At 28.3% G+C, this 18,131-nt stretch overlaps 1 protein-coding gene across 1 annotated transcript in view; it reads left to right on the top strand.

The window, feature by feature from the left end:
- LOC129221000 (neuronal acetylcholine receptor subunit alpha-7-like) overlaps window positions 1-18,131 on the top strand; it is a 141,132-nt gene that overhangs the window by 22,954 nt on the left and 100,047 nt on the right. Inside the window, exons 2-4 of the mRNA XM_054855436.1 lie at window positions 3,376-3,420; window positions 5,598-5,642; window positions 11,409-11,518. Coding sequence (XP_054711411.1) covers window positions 3,376-3,420; window positions 5,598-5,642; window positions 11,409-11,518 — 200 coding nt within the window. The remainder of the gene's footprint in view (window positions 1-3,375; window positions 3,421-5,597; window positions 5,643-11,408; window positions 11,519-18,131) is intronic.

Genomic DNA, 18,131 nt, shown 5'->3' with positions numbered 1-18,131 from the left:
TATTTCGAATCGTAATAATTGTAGAAGATTGAAAAATTAAGACTGTCTTAATATTACTTTTCTTTTTCTATGTGAAAAATAAGTCAAAAATTGTTTGCTTGCGAAATAAATTTTAAATATAACAGTGTTAGTACATTTAGTGTTGAAAACTTACACTATTTTCAGATAGCTCTTGAATAAGCTTTTAAAAATCTCCATAAAAATAAAATCAAGAAATGTTTAAAACGCATCAGCTATTAAGTACAAAATATTTTGATCGAGGTAAGATATAAATGTGAAGTTACGTCCATTTAATGCCGAAAATATTCTTCATAAATAAACTTTTCAACGATTTGGAATGTTTTAATGCTTTTTCACTACCGATTTTCAAGGGGTTTTTTTTATGATACTCGAAGTAAATGAAAACAGTTTACTTGTAGTGATAAAATATCAAATAAAACGGTTAAAAAATAAATTATTTAGTTTTTTTAACATCAATAGAAAAACTGTCTAAGATAGGTATTTAAATGATTAATCTAAACTTTTCATAACACAGAAATATCCTAAAATTGCGGTGTATAAAACGTGTTCTATGATTTTAAATCACGAATAGCAACTGAAATTTACTTTATGAATGACTAACATGCAAACAATAAAAATATAACCAGTGGTGTTTCCATTGGGTATAACTCCATATATGCCGTATGCCCTCTAACATTTTTAGACGTATAGCGTATACCCTTAAACTTCAATATTTTTCATATTATAACGTATTATGTATATACTCGCATGCACATATTGTGCGTAATGGATTACTGGGAGCAAACCCTCAAAAAAATTGATGGGAACATCATTGAATATAAATCATTTTAAAACTTGTATTCATAGAAAAAAACGAGCTAATGTGTGCATAACATGACTTCCTTTTACGCCAATTTAATGTCATTTTCTCATTATTGGCAGTTTTAATGTAATTCAATAATTTACTCTCTTGATATCACCAGTGGACAAATTGAAACCAGATTTTTAAAAAAAATCGCCAAATTTGTCGCCAAGTTGGCGACAAAACTTGGTGACCAAAAGACTGGCGATATATCGCCTAGTGTCCGCCAAATTATAACACCACTTGAGTTTACATAAAAATTAACAATGATTCCCCCCCAAAAAGGAGCAAAAGACACCCTTTGGAACATCCGAATGCAACCAAAAAAGAAGGTGCACAACTAGACCCCACTAGGAGTCTACGTACCAAATTTCAACTTTCTAGGACATTCCGTTCTTGAGTTATGCGACATACATACATACATACGGACGTCACGAGAAAAGCCGTTGTAATTAACTCGAGGATCGTCAAAATGGATATTTCGGGTGTCTCTACGTTCTTAGGCATATATCCACGTGTGGTCGGGTTGAAAAATAAACTCAAAATTCATTCGGAGATGAGCAAAATGGAAATTAAGGCCGATTTTTGAATAAAAAATTTTTACGACTACAATACTTCCTTTTTTGCAAAAGGAAGTAAAAAATCCATAAAGATACCTGAGGTATTAAAATTCGTCATAAATAATTACGGTAGTGTAGAGGATTAATATTGGATATGAAGGATAGCAGATGTTGGTACAGATTTAAAGGGAAAACAATGCAGTATTTATTTTGTTGTCCATTGCATCATAACAGTTATGTTCAATTCTGCAGTGATGGGCATATATGTCCTTCTATGAAGCTACAAAATTTTCAACACTTTAGAGTATTTAGAAGTAAGCAAGAAGAAATTAGCTTGCAAGATTTTTTTTGTGGAATATAAATACAAAAAGTCTCCTTGTATAGAAAACATTTTTAAAAAATCATGATAAACTTTGACATTGTGTACATGAAAGTTTTCCTGTTTTCCTTTTTCTTTTTCTTTCTTTCTTTTTTTTTTTTTTTTTTTTTGAATAATAGCATATGTCAAATCGCTTATGCCATAATAATAGCATATGAGGCAATCAGTAAAAACATTTAGCAACTACTTCACTTTAAGTTTAATATTGTTAACGAAACAAAGAAAGTTAAGAGTACTTATAGCGTATTTTTGGTACTATACTTGCTCAAAGCATTAAAAATTGATTATCTTATATAAATGATTTGTAATATCTTCTATTGTTTATTAATATTCATGTGTGGTATTATTGATGATTTTATACCAATTCTTCAATTAAGGTACATGCTTCTATTTCCATTGATAAAAAATAAATAAATGAAACATCATTAGAGCTGCTTTGTTCTAAAATATAAATAAAATGAAAAATAAACAAAGTAAATCCAGTTGAAACTGAATTCAAACATTTCTTGACATTTTTTTTTATTTTATTCACGTTGTTTCATCATTTTAATAAACATATAATTTGTTTTGTTTGTTGAGAAAAATATATTTGAGTTTCACTATTGCTTACTTTACTGTGTGATGAGGAAAATGGGTTTAACTTTTTCCAATGCTTGTTTTTCTGTGTTTTGAGTTATTGAAAATGTCGATGTTATTATTATTGCCTTCTAAACTATTTTCCAAGTAATTTTGAATGACTTTTTTTTTCAATCAAAATTATTTGTGCCATGTATTTTATGTTGTGGTTAAAATTTGCTGAATTATTGTAGTACGAATCAAATGAGTATTTCATTTCAATTATTATGTTTATAGTTCTATGATTTTTTTTTTTACAATTCATTAATTTCTTTTTTTAAACTAGTTATTTCGCTTTTTTGTTTATTTTTGTTCAATTAAACTAATACTTATTTTATTATATTTTTTTCTTCAGTTTAGTTTTAATGATCATTAAAAGAAAATAAAACTTAGCTACTTTGTTGAAAGTCATTCAGAGAAAAGAAATGCTGACTTTTCAGATTTAATAAAGAGTTGGATTTTAAATTTTTCCTCTTAATTTTAATCTTTACCCCCTTTTTTCCCTTAAATTTGTATTTTTTCAAATTTTATATTTTTTGTATATTTAATGTGTCGTGTGAGTTTCTTTAAAAAATATATTTTTTTCTGTATCCATAGTATACTTGATGATTTAAAGACTTATTGTTCCTAAAAATTTTATATTTATCTCCCGTGGTAAGAACTTTGTATAAAAGAAACTAAATAAATAAGTAAATTATAAAATAACAGAAAATTAGTGTTCTTACTCTAAGATCGTTCCTTCTTTAAAAGTATCCAATATTTTTAAGACATTTATTTTGAAAAATACCCTTAAGTAGTTGAAATATCTTTTTGTAACTTTTTTGGATAATGAGAAGAGAACGGAAGACAGTTTTTTTGTTCTATTTTGCAGCAAAGAAGAAAAAAATTGCACATATCTTTTTTTCTTCTTCTTTGAATGTTTTTGATACTTTTTTCTTGTTTTCTCTTTGCACCTTCAGGATGAAAAGAATCAAATTATAGTGACAAACGTTTGGTTAAATCTGGTAAGTGGTTTCATTTTAAAAAGTGAAAACACAAAAAAAATAAAAAATAAAAAAGGCGACAGAATTCTTAGCAAAAAGCGAAAGAACCAAACCTGATCCCGAAACGCTCTCACTATTATATGTATGCAGAGTGGGCGAAGGAGATTATGTAAACATTTTTGTTTTATGTTACTTTAATAAACTTTTATTTGATGTAGATAAGTGTTATTTTTACTATGTGTTAAAAGTTTTTAAAAATAGAAACTAGAGTTTGGTCACGGCATATATACCTGAGATGCTACGTTGAGTGTTTTACAAAACAAAATCAATAGATGAGAAATATAATAATAGTGACACTTATGCTGGCAAGATATTAAGCAACATTACATCACGGTGTTTAACATTTTGAAAGTTTCTCAATTGGTGTCAAATAATAATAATGTATTAAGGGACACAATTTTGCACATATCTACTAGGGAATATAAGAAAAATAATAATAATGGTTAACTACTAAACAATAGTAATTCCAAAACTACTAAAAATAGTAATTGTAAAACTAATAAATAACAGTAATTCTAAAATTAATAAATTATAGTAGTTCCAAAACTACTACATAATAGTAATTCTAAAACTACTAAATAATAGTAATTCTAAAACTACTAAATAATAGTAATTCTAAAACTACCAAATAAATAGTAATTCTAAAACTACTAAATGACTAGTAATTCTAAAACTACCAAATAAATAGTAATTCTAAAACTACTAAATGACTAGTAATTCTAAAACTACTAAATAACAGTAATTCTAAAACTAGCAAATAACAGTAATTCTAAAACTAGTAAATAATAGTAATTCAAAAACTACTAAATAAATAGTAATTCTAAAACTACTAAATATTAGTAATTCTAAGTTTACTAAATGAAAAGTAATGAAAATCTGCTAAAGAAACCTATACTATTAACTGCTGAATAAATTGATAAAATTAGTTTGTTTGCTAAAGGAATACTTAAATACAAAACCAAAATGTAAACAACAACTGGATTATAAATACAAAATGATGTTTTAAAAGAGAGAGGAAAGCAGTCATTCCTGATATCATTTGCTTAAAAAATGCTGCATATAATGAAAAAAAAAATGTAGCGCAATATAATCAGTTTGAAAGTAGAATAATAATCACAAATTTTAGAAAAATATGATAACTTTGTCCTTTTTGCAAGATTTAATCACGGGGAATTACAGAGATGTGTTCAATTAGCTAAAAAATCACTCATATTTAAAACATTTGCCGTACTAAACAGTTTTCCTTTCTTTTGTTTTTTAGTTACTTTTTTAAGTGATTGTATCGCAATCCTTAAATTAGAACCATATGTTTCTGAAGTGCAAACCTATATTTCAAGCATTTTATGAGAATTTTTCATTACAATGGATATTTTTCCCTGAAAATATTTAAGGGGCTAGAAAATCTTATACACTCCAAAAACAACTTTTTAACCAAAAATTATATCTTATCTAAAATAAAATTAAAAAAAAAAAAAAAATTAACTATCATGCTCTTCGATCTTCTAAAACATTATTTATATCTTTGGCAAAATGTAACAGACATATTTACTTGAATTTGAACTTTTATTAACACAATGTAGTTATATTAATAGAAGATTTATAACTTAATAATTATCCTCATCATTTTTCATAATTTTCGTGGAATGTACAACGCCAGTGTTTTAAATTACCAAAATGTTAAGAAAACTGATAAATACCGAGATAAACTATTTCAGAATCTACTGTAATGATCAAATAAATAACGAAACACGACTCGTTTCAATAAAAAGATATGTTTCTATTTTTAAAAATCCACCAATAGCAGAGTCTTTTAAAATCAGTTTCGAGAAACAATTCTAAAATCATGTATTGTCGAGTGACGTATCTGAAATTCCGAGTAGTATATGATATTACTTCCGCATTTTTTCCAATAAAATAGTCTCCTCCATCGACTCTGCTAGTCTATAGAACCAGCTGTTACTTTAGTTATCTCCTATTGAGAACCCAATTCTCCACTTCCCCCTGTTTATTTATAATTTTTTGCGTTCCTTATTTTCAGGCCTGCACAAGAGCAACTGTGTGCTTGATACAAAAAAAAAGTTTGTGTGTTTGGAATGATTCTCTTCTTTATATTCTTTTTTTCGTTTCCCCTCTTATAGGACGAAAAGAACCAACAAATAATTTCAAATATCTGGTTAAAATTGGTAAGTTTGAAATAATGGATACAACAGCTCAATTGGAGGATAAACTACGTTGAAAGTATCATTTTACTGCCAAGCAAATGATGAGTAGTTACTTAGAGTTTGAACATTTCATGACAACTACTTCATTTAAAAAGTGTCAAAAAAAATGTCAACTTATTTTATCCTCTTTGCTAAGCATAATCCGGCCCTATCGTTATCAACTGCATGGTGGCATCCTAGTTTATTTTAGCCTTTTGCAAACCAGCTAAAGTAAAAAAAAAAAGTATCTTGACAGTAAAACTACAGGGATTCACGAAATACTAGGCATGGTTGCATGTTAGGGCTAAATGCAGATACGAACCGCTCAAAGGATGCTATGTAGATGATGAAGAACTTGACACTAGAGTACTTGAAAATAATAAAGCATTATTATAGAAGCGTAGTACGAAAATTTTGCATGATTAAAGCATAAGAAAGATGTAGTTATCGAGTTAGTTACTTAAAAACTGCATGAGAGTAAAAAAATAAGTTCAACTTCCATAAATGTTCCAGCATTATTTGAGGAAAAAAGAAAATGATTAAAACAAAAAATCCGTAATGCTTTTAATAGCTAATGTGACAAAATTTCGATTTTCTTATACATCATTTAATGGATGTATTTGCGCTCTCCGATAAATTACTGAAAGCTCATTCCTGATTTAAAACAACTTGGAATGGCCCAAAATTGTAATGAAAATTACTTGTAAAACTTTGAAATCAATATGTAGTATCCTTACTTCTGGGGAACTTCTTCCTAAAACTTCTTAAAATAATAATCCTCAAACAAGGTACGGAAATGATCTTATAAATAAATATGCTAGGCAAAAAATGAAATAAACTATGCAAGTAAAAAAAAATTACACTTATGGTTAGTGCATTTAGTATTGCCTTTTTAAAATAATGTGATCAATAAAATAGCACACTTTTTCGTTAACTGCAAAATAGCAACCAACTAGCATTAAACGTTATATTTGAGAAATTGTAGAAAAAGCTTTTATAGTGCTTTTTTACGTAATGAGATGTTGAACACTAAAAAAAGTCCCCCCCCCCGCCAATAAAAAAAATTATAATAATTATATGGGTCAAATAAACAGCAGTACAGCACCTACACCGTGCGTGCTTTTAAGTTCCACATGTAATGAATCAAGATACAGATTTTTCACAAAATTAATTTTTGCTAAATTTCTATTTAGTTTTATGATGCTAAACCCCCAATATCTTATACTGCATCAAAAAATGCGATTAATATCAATGAAAATTTCAGAAGACATTTTGAAGATTAAAATCTAAAAGGATCTCTTGATTACAAAAGGTTACGAAATTTTAAGTTTTATACTTCATAAACATTTCAGGGTTCAAAACAAATAATATTCATTGTTCAAATTTACATTGATAAACATACGACGAAATGAAGTGCTTTAAATACGTAGCCAAAAGAGCCAGATAAAGTATATCTTTGTAATCTATTATGTTTCATCAATTTTTAGTAGAAATTTAGTAGCCTTAGAAATAGTTTCAGTAGATAGAAGGTTAGAATAACGATATAAAAACAAAGTGCTGGTTTTCCAAGATCACACTGAAACTGCATGTCCCATTCATTTGCATAAAAGCAGGATAAGAAAGGTTTTTTTTTTGGAAAATATATTTTTTTAGCATTAACAAAGGAATCATGATTTATTCTGTTATGAAATTCGTGATTGGAAATGTAACTTATTTATATTTAGTTACAAAACAGTAAAACATATAGAAGTGGAAAATATTATTTCTATGTAAATTTAATTCACAAATAATAAAATACCTTAATAGGTAAGCAGATATATTTCTGTATCACTTTTTTATGAATTCAAATTTTATAGGTTGATTTATATGCCCATTTAAAATAAAAACATTGTAAAAAAAATCGACTTAGTTAATAAAATAATATTTGCTTTTTTTTAGATGGCTCCGTTCCACATATTAGCGAAGAAACGAAGACTGAAAATCAATGCCGTTTCAAAAAACAAAAGAGCTTTGCATAAAAGTTTATAGAGATGCCGTTTTTAATTGAAAATAGCAGTTTTTAATTGAAATCAGGAAGTTCAGTGAATTAATATGTAATATGGAAATAGATTTTCCAAAGTAAATAACTTTAAAAAAATTCTTTCAAACCCACTAAAACTCTTAACATTGAAAACACCAGAAAAAAACTAAATAAAAAAGATGAAAAGACAATTTTTTTAAGGAAAAACATTTCAATATTAGATACTACTTAAAATTCACTCTAGCGATCGCCCACACAAAATCGAAGCAACTTTATGAGCGAAAAACTATTATTTTGTCATGAACATTTTTTTTCTAGTGAATTGCTATATTTTCTATTTATGAATTGAAAATTGTTGAGGAAATATGCAAATGTGCGAAGTATGTTTTCTTTTCAGTTAGCATTAATATAAATTTTAAAAAAATATTTTTACCTTATCTTTTACAAAACAAAAAAAATAAAAAATAGAAAAAACCGAAGACGTCAACAGACAGAAGATTTGACAGTTAAATTATTGGCATTGAAAAACTAGATTTAAAAAATGTTTTTCGCACTAACTTAATCCTAATAAATGGTTTACCCACGAGTTAATGTGTTTTGCAAACTTACAAACATAGATAAACACCTAGGTCGGATGTCACTCATAATTATATTTAAAAAATCACGTACTCCATATAGACATTTAGGAGATGCAATATTGAAAATTTGTTAAAGGCTGTGGAAAAAATGTATTGTTCAAATTTATTCCTAATAAATAGTTAACATGTGCAATACATGTGTTTTGCAAACTTACAAGCATAGCTAGAGACCTCGGTAGGATTTCACTCAAAATTAAGTTTACAAAATTAGTATAATATGTAGACAAAAATTGAAAGTAAATTTATTAAAGAAAGGCAATTTTTAATTACTAATAAAGGCTGAGAAAAAAAATATATTGCTCAATGCTTTATCGTTGTCATCAAAATACAAAACCAAGAAATAGGGCAATAAAGTAATTTCAATAGCACATTAAAAATAAGCTAGGCATACATTAACTTAAAGCAAATCTAAATCTTAACTGATCTTGCCACTTTGATGGAGTCCTACCTGTCACCTCATCATTTCTTTATCGCACTATGTCGTCTGCCTTGCCGCACATTTTATATCTCTTCACTGCTCCACCCTCAGCATGCTCACTTCAGTTTACTGCTCTGCATGTCCTGCTCGAACTACTCATTCATTCTTTTTCTCGCTCGCTTTTTCTCACTTTTGCTCTCTTCTCGACCCACCATGCATGACATGTCTGCCTTTACAACTCCCGGTCATCTTCACCAATTTTACATCATGTATTTTTGACATCAGACTATCTTGTATTGTTGAAGTGCTTATTTGTGTTGCAGAGCTCATCTAAAACGATTTTTTTTTTTAAATTAAGTCTAAAGATTTGAGCATTGAATTTACACATAGAAATAATAAGTATAAATATTATGCACGTATAGAAAAGTAGAAAAATAATGTGCATACATAAATATTAATAAATATCATGCACTTATAGAGAAGTAATTCACATATAGCGCAGAAATGTACATATAAAAATAAATATAATGTTCTTATATGGAGGTGGGGGGGTAGTAAATATTTTTAGTTTTTTTTTAAATTTAAATAATACATTTTAAAATTAACAAAAGCTTTTAAAGTGTAGTCATAATGAAACCTTTTTTGAATTTATTATGAAAAAAAGAGGGAAATATATGAAAAAAAAAGCTGATGCGTAATTTTAAACACTATATTTTTATTGGAATTCTACTTGACTGATTTTAAATTTTTTTAACACAATAAAGTTTCTCCATTACCAGAATATGAATTGTTTTCGATGAGTCCTGCAGATGTAACTTGTGTGTACACCCATTCATAATCACTATCATAAAAATTGTAAAAAAAAAAGAAAGTTTTATGACTTAAAATCGGGTTTTCTAAAAACAATGTCGTCGATTTACACTGATTCTATTTCAAAAGCAAATTACCCCCCCCCCCCCAAGCTACATAGTTTCTTTGTTAATTAAATTTTGAACAAAATACCTAAATTAGAGTCAGTCAATTAGATTAGTAAAAGTAGCTATGAACAACGTTTTATAATCAATATCTTTTTTCTAAAAAATGGTAATGTAACTATGTAAAGAGTAATTTAGCTATGCAGATATGTTTCAGTTTAAAATACAATTTATGATAAAAGCTCTCGAAGTTCCTATTAGATGTAAATTGTAAATGAATTTACTGTTAAGTACTAGCAAAGTGTGAAACTTCTAGTATTTTCTACAAAAATAAACATTTAAGAAGAAAATTAATAGTTAAATCCAATTTCAGTGACATAGTGATTTTGAATGAGTGTTTATTGTATAACATACGTACACTTTTTCCATATTAACTTAATTATTCAAACAATGTTAATTTCATAAATCCCGATAATTTCCAATTTCTTCTAAAAACATAGTAAACTTTAAAAAGAATTAAAAACGAATAAATCTAAATATTTATCTCTAATTATTATTAATTATTTTAAAGTAATTATTATGACCAGAATCTATTTTGCAATCTTTCGCTAGTTAACAGTTGCTGTATGGATAAAATTTAATTAACAAAGATTAACAAAGATTATATTTTATTAACAAAGATTAATCGCTATTATAAAGTTCCATAATTAAAAATCATAATCCCAAAAATTCATGATTAATAAAACAGTTTAAAAAACATTTAAGTAATGTTATAATTGATGTTTTATGCAATTTAGAAGTATATTCCCAAACATTCATATTGAGATCGAAATAAGATTTTAGTACGTGTTTCTTTTTGAATAATTCAGCCTCAAATTTTGTATTAATCTCCTTGGTTTCACACACAATCCTTTACATTTTAATACGGATTTGAAGGCAAATTTTCATTTTTTTTGTCATGTCGTGCAATTGTGAGCATACAATTTTTTTGGAATTTTGAATAATTCTTCGTTTTTAAAAATAAAACAAGCAAATAAGCAAGTGGAGCATTTACGTGTTTCATACTCATTCTACCTTTTACTCTTTTATGTTAAGATAGACTGGGTATGGTAATGTACATTTAAATCAATACGTTGAGTAAAATACATATTAAAGTATAATTTGCAAGGATACTCCCTATTTCTCCCCTGTCTTCAGCTATTTGGGTCTCCTTAGCTTCATGCTTATTCCTCTGAAGCTGTTATGTAAAACAGAATCTCATTATATTCCCTTAACTTTTTTTATTTGTTGCAAAAACTTGACTCTTTGCAAGTTTTTTCTGCTCTCGGAGAAACTTAAATCATTTAGTAATACGCTTTAATTTACCATTCTCTAAATATGACTTACGTGAACATAACAAAGCATTAAGTAGAAGTAACTGTTACATAAACACTAGTTGTAAAGCATCTTATTTTCAAAATTTTACAGAATATGTCCATTTAAAATGCTATTGCACAAGAAAGTTCAACTATGTTCAATTATTTGGTAATTTCGTGTTCTGAAATTTCATTTGATCGCTCACTTAATACTAAAGAAAAGTTACCGTGTTCTGATTAATTTCAACTGACTTCTTTACATTTCTTTCAATGAAAAACACAGCAACATGTAGAAGGAAAATCTTATTTCGATCTCCCGTTAAAGACCTTCTATTTGGCCCTTTTTGACCAAAACCACTTTGATCAGAGCGAGCTGGCTCATTTTTTCTCTTATGTGACACAGGAGTGGGTGGATGTCAACCTCAGGTGGAACGCCTCAGAGTTCGGGGGCATACAAGACCTCAGAATACCTCCGCACAAAATTTGGAAACCAGACGTCCTTATGTACAATAGGTAAGTGCCAACTCTCTAGTTTGTTTCCTTCTGATATTTACCTCAGTAAAAACATTTGGTCAATAAGAAGATGTTATAAAATTACAACTAATAGTTTTTCTTTTTTTATTTGCGAATAAGATTGTTTATTTAAGTGCTTCAACAAAACTGGGATCAACTGGAAACAATTCCACTGTCAAGTTTGATGTTTTGAGCAAAAAAAACTTTAAAACAGCGGAACCATTTAACTTATAAGGTTTTCCATATATGTATTCATTGAAGAACACATAATAAAACTCAAAAAAGAATTCACACTTTTAAAAGATGGTCTTTTCAGGTAATAACTCATTACTTGAATAGAATGTTGGAAAATTTGAACAATGAGGGATAAAGACTGGGGCAATTCCAGCTAGAAAAAAACGTATTTGTAAAAATTATCAAGCCACTCTGTTACTATTGGCAGAACAAAACGAACGTCAAGAAAAATGTCTTTTGGTTTTTCAAAATGTATTAATATTTTTTTCGACTGAAATGAATCGACACAGGATATTGCCTCGTGGGGTAGTTTCAAACCATGTAGTAGAAGAAATGGTAAAAAAATATTCACAATACCTAAGAAAACAGTGTAACTTTTAATATTTCCCTTAAACTGTTTTAAAAAATTCCCGATTATTGAAGAAGACACTTCACTTGATAGGCACATTCCATTTCTACTAAAGTAAAATTAAAGATCGAATCGATAACTATTCCAAACTCAAATACTTCCTTAAATGGAGGTTTACTGTCGATTTTAGATCTTTTTTATTGCTATAATCTTTATTCATCATTTCCCATCCTTACGACATGTCGGGACTGCGACCATTCATAACCCATGGACAGTATACAAATAATTCTACATGAATAGATCCTCCTTCACTCCAGAGGACAATGCACAGTTCTGTCCCCTCCTTTCGAACAGATACTGGCAAAAAGAAACAAAAAAAAAGTCTTCTTCCAACAAATATCAAGTTATTGATTAAAATTTCTTTTGAATCACTACGATAACCCATCTGGCGTACCCTATAAGAAAAAGATATTTTACACCCGAAACTTCTCCTCTTATCAGGTTTGTATTACGCTCTTAATCGCTACGCAGCTCAAGTTTTCTTCCGTTTCTTTTATCGCTTCGTCAAACTCCATTTATTTTGAGCTTTCGCCCACCTTTTTTTATTTCTTTTCGATGCGTATTTCTTCCCATTTTTTGCCCCTTATTTTTCAATCTACCGCTCATAGAATTTTTTGATGACAAGGCGAATTTCGTTTTTTTTTTACTTATATCTTTAAAAGCTATTTGGCTCCAGTTCTTCATCTTCGTATATGATTTTTTTTAACAGTTTGAAGTATATTCTGTTTTGAAATAGCTTTGAAGTTATTGTTTCATCTTTAAAAATGTTAGAAAGAAAGGAATATACAAACTTCATGCCAGAAAAGTAATATGTATGCTGTGAGTTGGCAAAAATACAAATTTTTCTTTGAAATAAAATAAGAAATATATCTTAAAATGTTACTTCATTTTTCCTTTCTCAAACAGCTCTACCATCGTCAAACTTATTGGTTGCAATTACATGTTGCATACGTGTGTAGTTTTAGCACACGAAATGAAGATATTTAAAGTTTTGAGCCGTCACAAATCATGCAAATAACTTGTTAGATGATGATTGTTAGTTTCCTTCAGATTAATTTGTGTCGACACTCAATACATACGCAGCTTTTTAAAATAAAAGTATTATTGCTTCCTTTCTGTTTTTCAAAAAATAAATAAATGAATACATAAAAATATAATTAAAAATAATTTCAAAAATATAATGTACATTCTAACCTTCTGGAAAATTATTTTATGAAGCATTTGAAAATAAAAGAAATAAAAATATTATTCCAAATTACATCAAATAATTTAATTACATTAAATTATTGTTAATTTACAATTAACAATAGTTCCTTATTTAAAAATTTTGGAAATTAATAAAATATGTGATTATTTTTAACTCATAGTTTAATTTTCAAGAAATAGTAGATTTTGCAATATTTTCTAAACAATCATGCCATTGAGCTATCTCTAAATATTTCAGTACATTGTTCAAACTTTTCATGTATCTTTTTAAAAGCAAAATATCCAAATAAAAGGGTGAGACATGCAAAACGTGGGAAAAAAATCACAGGTTTTAAGTTTTACCCTAATGCGCATGTATAAATAACGAAGGAATATAATCCAAGAAGTAGTAAAACAATTTTATCAAATCCTAAATGAACGGGTAATTTTTTCATAGCAAAAATTTCTTTGGTTGCTTTTTTTTTTTTTTGTATTGTATTGCTCTCATATTTTCTGAAATTCGTCTATGCGTGGTTATTTTTCTAAATTTTGCATTTCAATTAAATTACTTTTCCTTAAGTGTATTTCCTTTTTTTTACAAAGGTATTTCTTTCAATTAAAAATACATTTTTGATTCTGCATTTCTTTTCGTTGCATTCTTAAGTGTGAGGATACCAAGAGTGGTTGTGTAAATTTGAGAAAAATAGGCTTATTTATTAGAAATATCTTTCTGAAAAGTTTCTTCAAAAGGAATCGTGGGCTCAGCCAATGCACCAACTTCGCTCGAAGATTATTAACTTCTTAGTTTATTTCCAAAATTTGAAATAAACTGTATTAACTTAAGTTTATAATTAAATAAACTTTGTTAACTAACATTTTTTGCACAAATTTTCTTAATGTAAAATATGTGTGCAGGTGTTTCTTTTCTTTTTCTTTTAAGCAGTTCTTTAAAAGGATATTTTATTAACGAATTTCTATGCCGTTCGCTCTCTAAAACAATAAAAACATTCCTAGACCATTGACAGATCTTGAATTCTAGTAAAATAAGGCTAAAGTCTACAATTTTCCTTCTTGGCCTGCTAATGAAAAAACGTAAATAAATTTCTTAATCCAGTTAATTCTTCTGCATCGTTCTTTGTTATGCCTTATAACAGTTGAACCAAACACGAAAAAATCTCTATTTAAAACAAAACTGACGAAATTAATAATATGTAGTAAAAAAATTACTGATTATTTTCCCTTATCCATAAGTTTTATGTTTTTCTTTTTATATTAACACATAGCAATTCCATTTCAGCCGTGTGATGGAAAACAAAATATCAAGTTTATTCCCCCCCCCCCAAAAAAAAAGCATACCTAACAACCAATAGTCTCTGATTTTCCCCCCGAAAGAAGCTTTTCGAATTACGTTTCGTCCTGGAATGTTGATTGCTTATAAATCGTTAAATCGATACTTTCGAGCTATTATCTCCAGTACAGATTATATCAAGCACTAAGCCCCTGCGTTCCCGCTGTTAAAGATGTAGTAGAATCTTTGGTACACTTGTTTTGATTGAGCTTACTTGTTGAAAAATATTTTTCAATGCTCCTTTTTTTCTTATTTTGTTATATTTTCGGCATATAAACCAGCGGGGAAAAAAACGAAACAAAAAATGAATGAAACAAGGAAACTTATGGCATGATATTTTTTAATGATGTAATACTTTCCTCCATAAAACCAGTTTATCGTCTAATATTGGTTTCTTACAAACTTATTTCTCAGCAGATAAAACCAACACCGGAGAAAACAACTCTTTGTGAGAAAAAAAATGGTTTAGAAGAACAAAAGTGTTAAAGGATCAGAATGAATAATTTACTCAAATAATTTGGTATTCAATATGACGTTGTAGGAAATTAATTAGGCAGCTTCATTTTTAAGTTTTATAAAAGTTATATATAATTGTATTAAATTATAAAACTTAAACATAGTTAGATTAAATTATGAAAATTAATTATATTAAGTTATAAAAATATCTATAATTATATTAAATTATAAAAATATATACATATAATTATATTAAATATATACATATAATTATTCACAGGTTCTATTCCCGGGTTGGGCATGGTTGACTCAGCCGTTCATCCCTTCAGTTGGTCGAAAAAATGAGTACCAAATGAACACTGGGGGGTCCGCGTTAGGTTGACCACCTAACCGGAACATCTGCCTTGCACCCCAGAGTCCCTGGTGGGGAAAACTGAGTTTACTGGCACAGTAAACCTTGGCCCTCACGGGCTGTCGTACCACAGAGTTTGGTTTTATATTAAGTTGTAAAAAATATGTATAAAAAACATATATAGTTATAAATGTTTAAAACTAGCATTTTTCCGATAAATAGTAATCAACAAGTGTTATAACGCACAAAATTAGCAGATTACTTATTTTGTGCTTTATAATGCTGTTGATTACTATTTACTTTTCTGAACAAAGGTATCTATTTATTTCTTATTTTTCGCATGTTCGTTAAGAGAAAAAACTAAATAAAATGCTTGTAAAAAATATAATTAGAGAATAACCTTTGAAGAAGTTCACAAGTTCACATGTTTTCCTAGTCGTCAAATGCAGACACAAAATCACATTTAAGTAGGAAGGTACAGTATCTTACACCAGCTCAAATAACACCTAAAAATCCTTGAAAGAAAGTATGTTTAATTTTTCCAAGATTTCCTTACCATTAGTTACTATTAATAATGTCGTAGAAAAATTTTACTTTAAATCTCTGGTTTATTATGACGTAGACACAAGTTTTTATTATTATTATTTTCTTTTTAATTATTTATTTATTTATTGATTGATTGATTTATTCATTTATTTATTTTTAGAAACGCTACGGCTGCAAGATTATGTTAAATTTTAAACCGTAGAGTTAAAAAAAAAAAAGACAGAGAGAATAGTGGAATTGAAACAGAATTATTTTATACACAATGACGCAATTCATCAATTATTCTAGTCATTGTAGAAGAAATTGTTTTTCTCTTCTCAGTTGGCCAAACCATCAAAATGCAAATTGCCTGCCTTACCTCAAAAGCAGGACATCCAACTTTTTATTTTTATTTTTTGTAGTAAACTCAATTCCTAGATTTATTATGATAATATATGTTATACTACAACGCTAGAAAGCAGTAAGAGCACTAAAATAAGAAGAAACTATAAGTAGATTCCCAGTGTTTCTACGTACTTAAAGAGCTTAAATGCTCGTTTTCTCGAAATTAGCAGTTTGGGATATACGGTAATGGCACCAGTAACAGACAATGGTCCAATAACACACAGACGTAGGTCTGGATTTAAATAATAAGAATTTTAGGCGGGTAAAACTGATGTTGCTGCGACTCATGAATACGGGGCAACCATCTAGTGTTATCAGAGTGAATTTTATGAACCAGTTGGTATTTACAAGGCAGTGAGTTGTGGAAGGCTATGAACAGTCACCACGAGTTCTGCCGGTGTTTCATGTTCATTTGAATTTTATAAAGTTTTTCATCTAAAAATAAAGATATTTTGCACATTTTGAAGAGAAAATAGAGGAATTCTGTCCATTACTCATCCTATCTGTTACTGGGTATCATCGTAATTGTCGGTGTCTGTTACTGGGGGGTCAGACCTTTTTTTTTCGAATTTGAGCAAATAAAAATAGAATTAACTAATTCATAGGATCCAGAAGCAGCCAAACGTTTGATGAGATGTAGTTGCATGAAAGAAAAAAAGTCTAAATACATTGAAAGGTTCAGAAAATTGAGTTAACCTGAGAACGATGTCCTTAAGCATGTTTGTTACATGTGCCATTAACCTAATGCTTTTTTGCTTTGATCGGTACCATACGTTTTCAAAACTACGAAGATTAAAATGAAGTGTATTTTCTTAATTATCTAAAGCAATGTAGGCTAAATTTTCTCATGTTTTTATCGTTAGAAAAAGAATGCTTTTTAGAATTCTGACTTAATAGTATTTAAATTCGGTTTCAAAATAGCGTTTTTTTTTTTAAACGTTCAATTCTTTGAACCTATAAAGGAGGTAGACGAAGTTTTAGTTCGAAATTTTAGTGTAGTCTATGATTTTAGAAGATAATGAAACAGATAAAAAGAGACAAAGAAAAAAAGATTACATTCATATAGGTTCTTCATTGGTTTATAATTTCCTCATCGATGTTTGGTTAATCCGCTATTTTCATTTTTTAAGCTGCCTGCTTATCTTTTTATCCATAAGTTCATTTCTTTTGCATTAAAAAATCGTTTTTTGTGACGCTGAAACTCGTGTCTGTTGTAATTAGCAATTTGTGGTATTTGACGTTATTTCTTATTTTCCTTTTTATGCACAAAGTTATTTATTTAACTTCTTAAAAGACGCGTGCTGCATTTCTTTCGGACGTTTTTGCAAATGACGCTGATTCGATAAAATTGCTTAAACGAGTTTAAGCATAGAAGTAGAACTATCAAGACATATAATACACTATTTTTATGAAGTATTTCATTCCTTTAAAAAACCAATCACTTTTTTTTCCTTATCCCTTGTTTGTAAATATGTATTTTTTTTTTCATACTTAAAAGATTCTTTGAATTTCTCACACCCTCCTACTTTTTCTTGTATATTCTCAATGAATTTTCCAGAATTTCAAGTTAAAAATATTTGTTTAGCGACTGATTATGTTTCGTTATTTTTCACAAAAATCTTTTCAAAGTAAAGTAATTAATTTTTCCCTTTATATAGAAGGAAACGTCATTAGAAGCCTACATAATGCCCAGAAAAAA

Source organism: Uloborus diversus, chromosome 4 (assembly GCF_026930045.1).
Source record: "Uloborus diversus isolate 005 chromosome 4, Udiv.v.3.1, whole genome shotgun sequence".
In the NCBI taxonomy this organism is placed as follows: Eukaryota; Metazoa; Arthropoda; class Arachnida; order Araneae; family Uloboridae; genus Uloborus; species Uloborus diversus.
The sequence above is the reverse complement of the archived record's forward strand: the minus strand, read 5'-3'. Positions and strand labels throughout refer to the sequence as shown.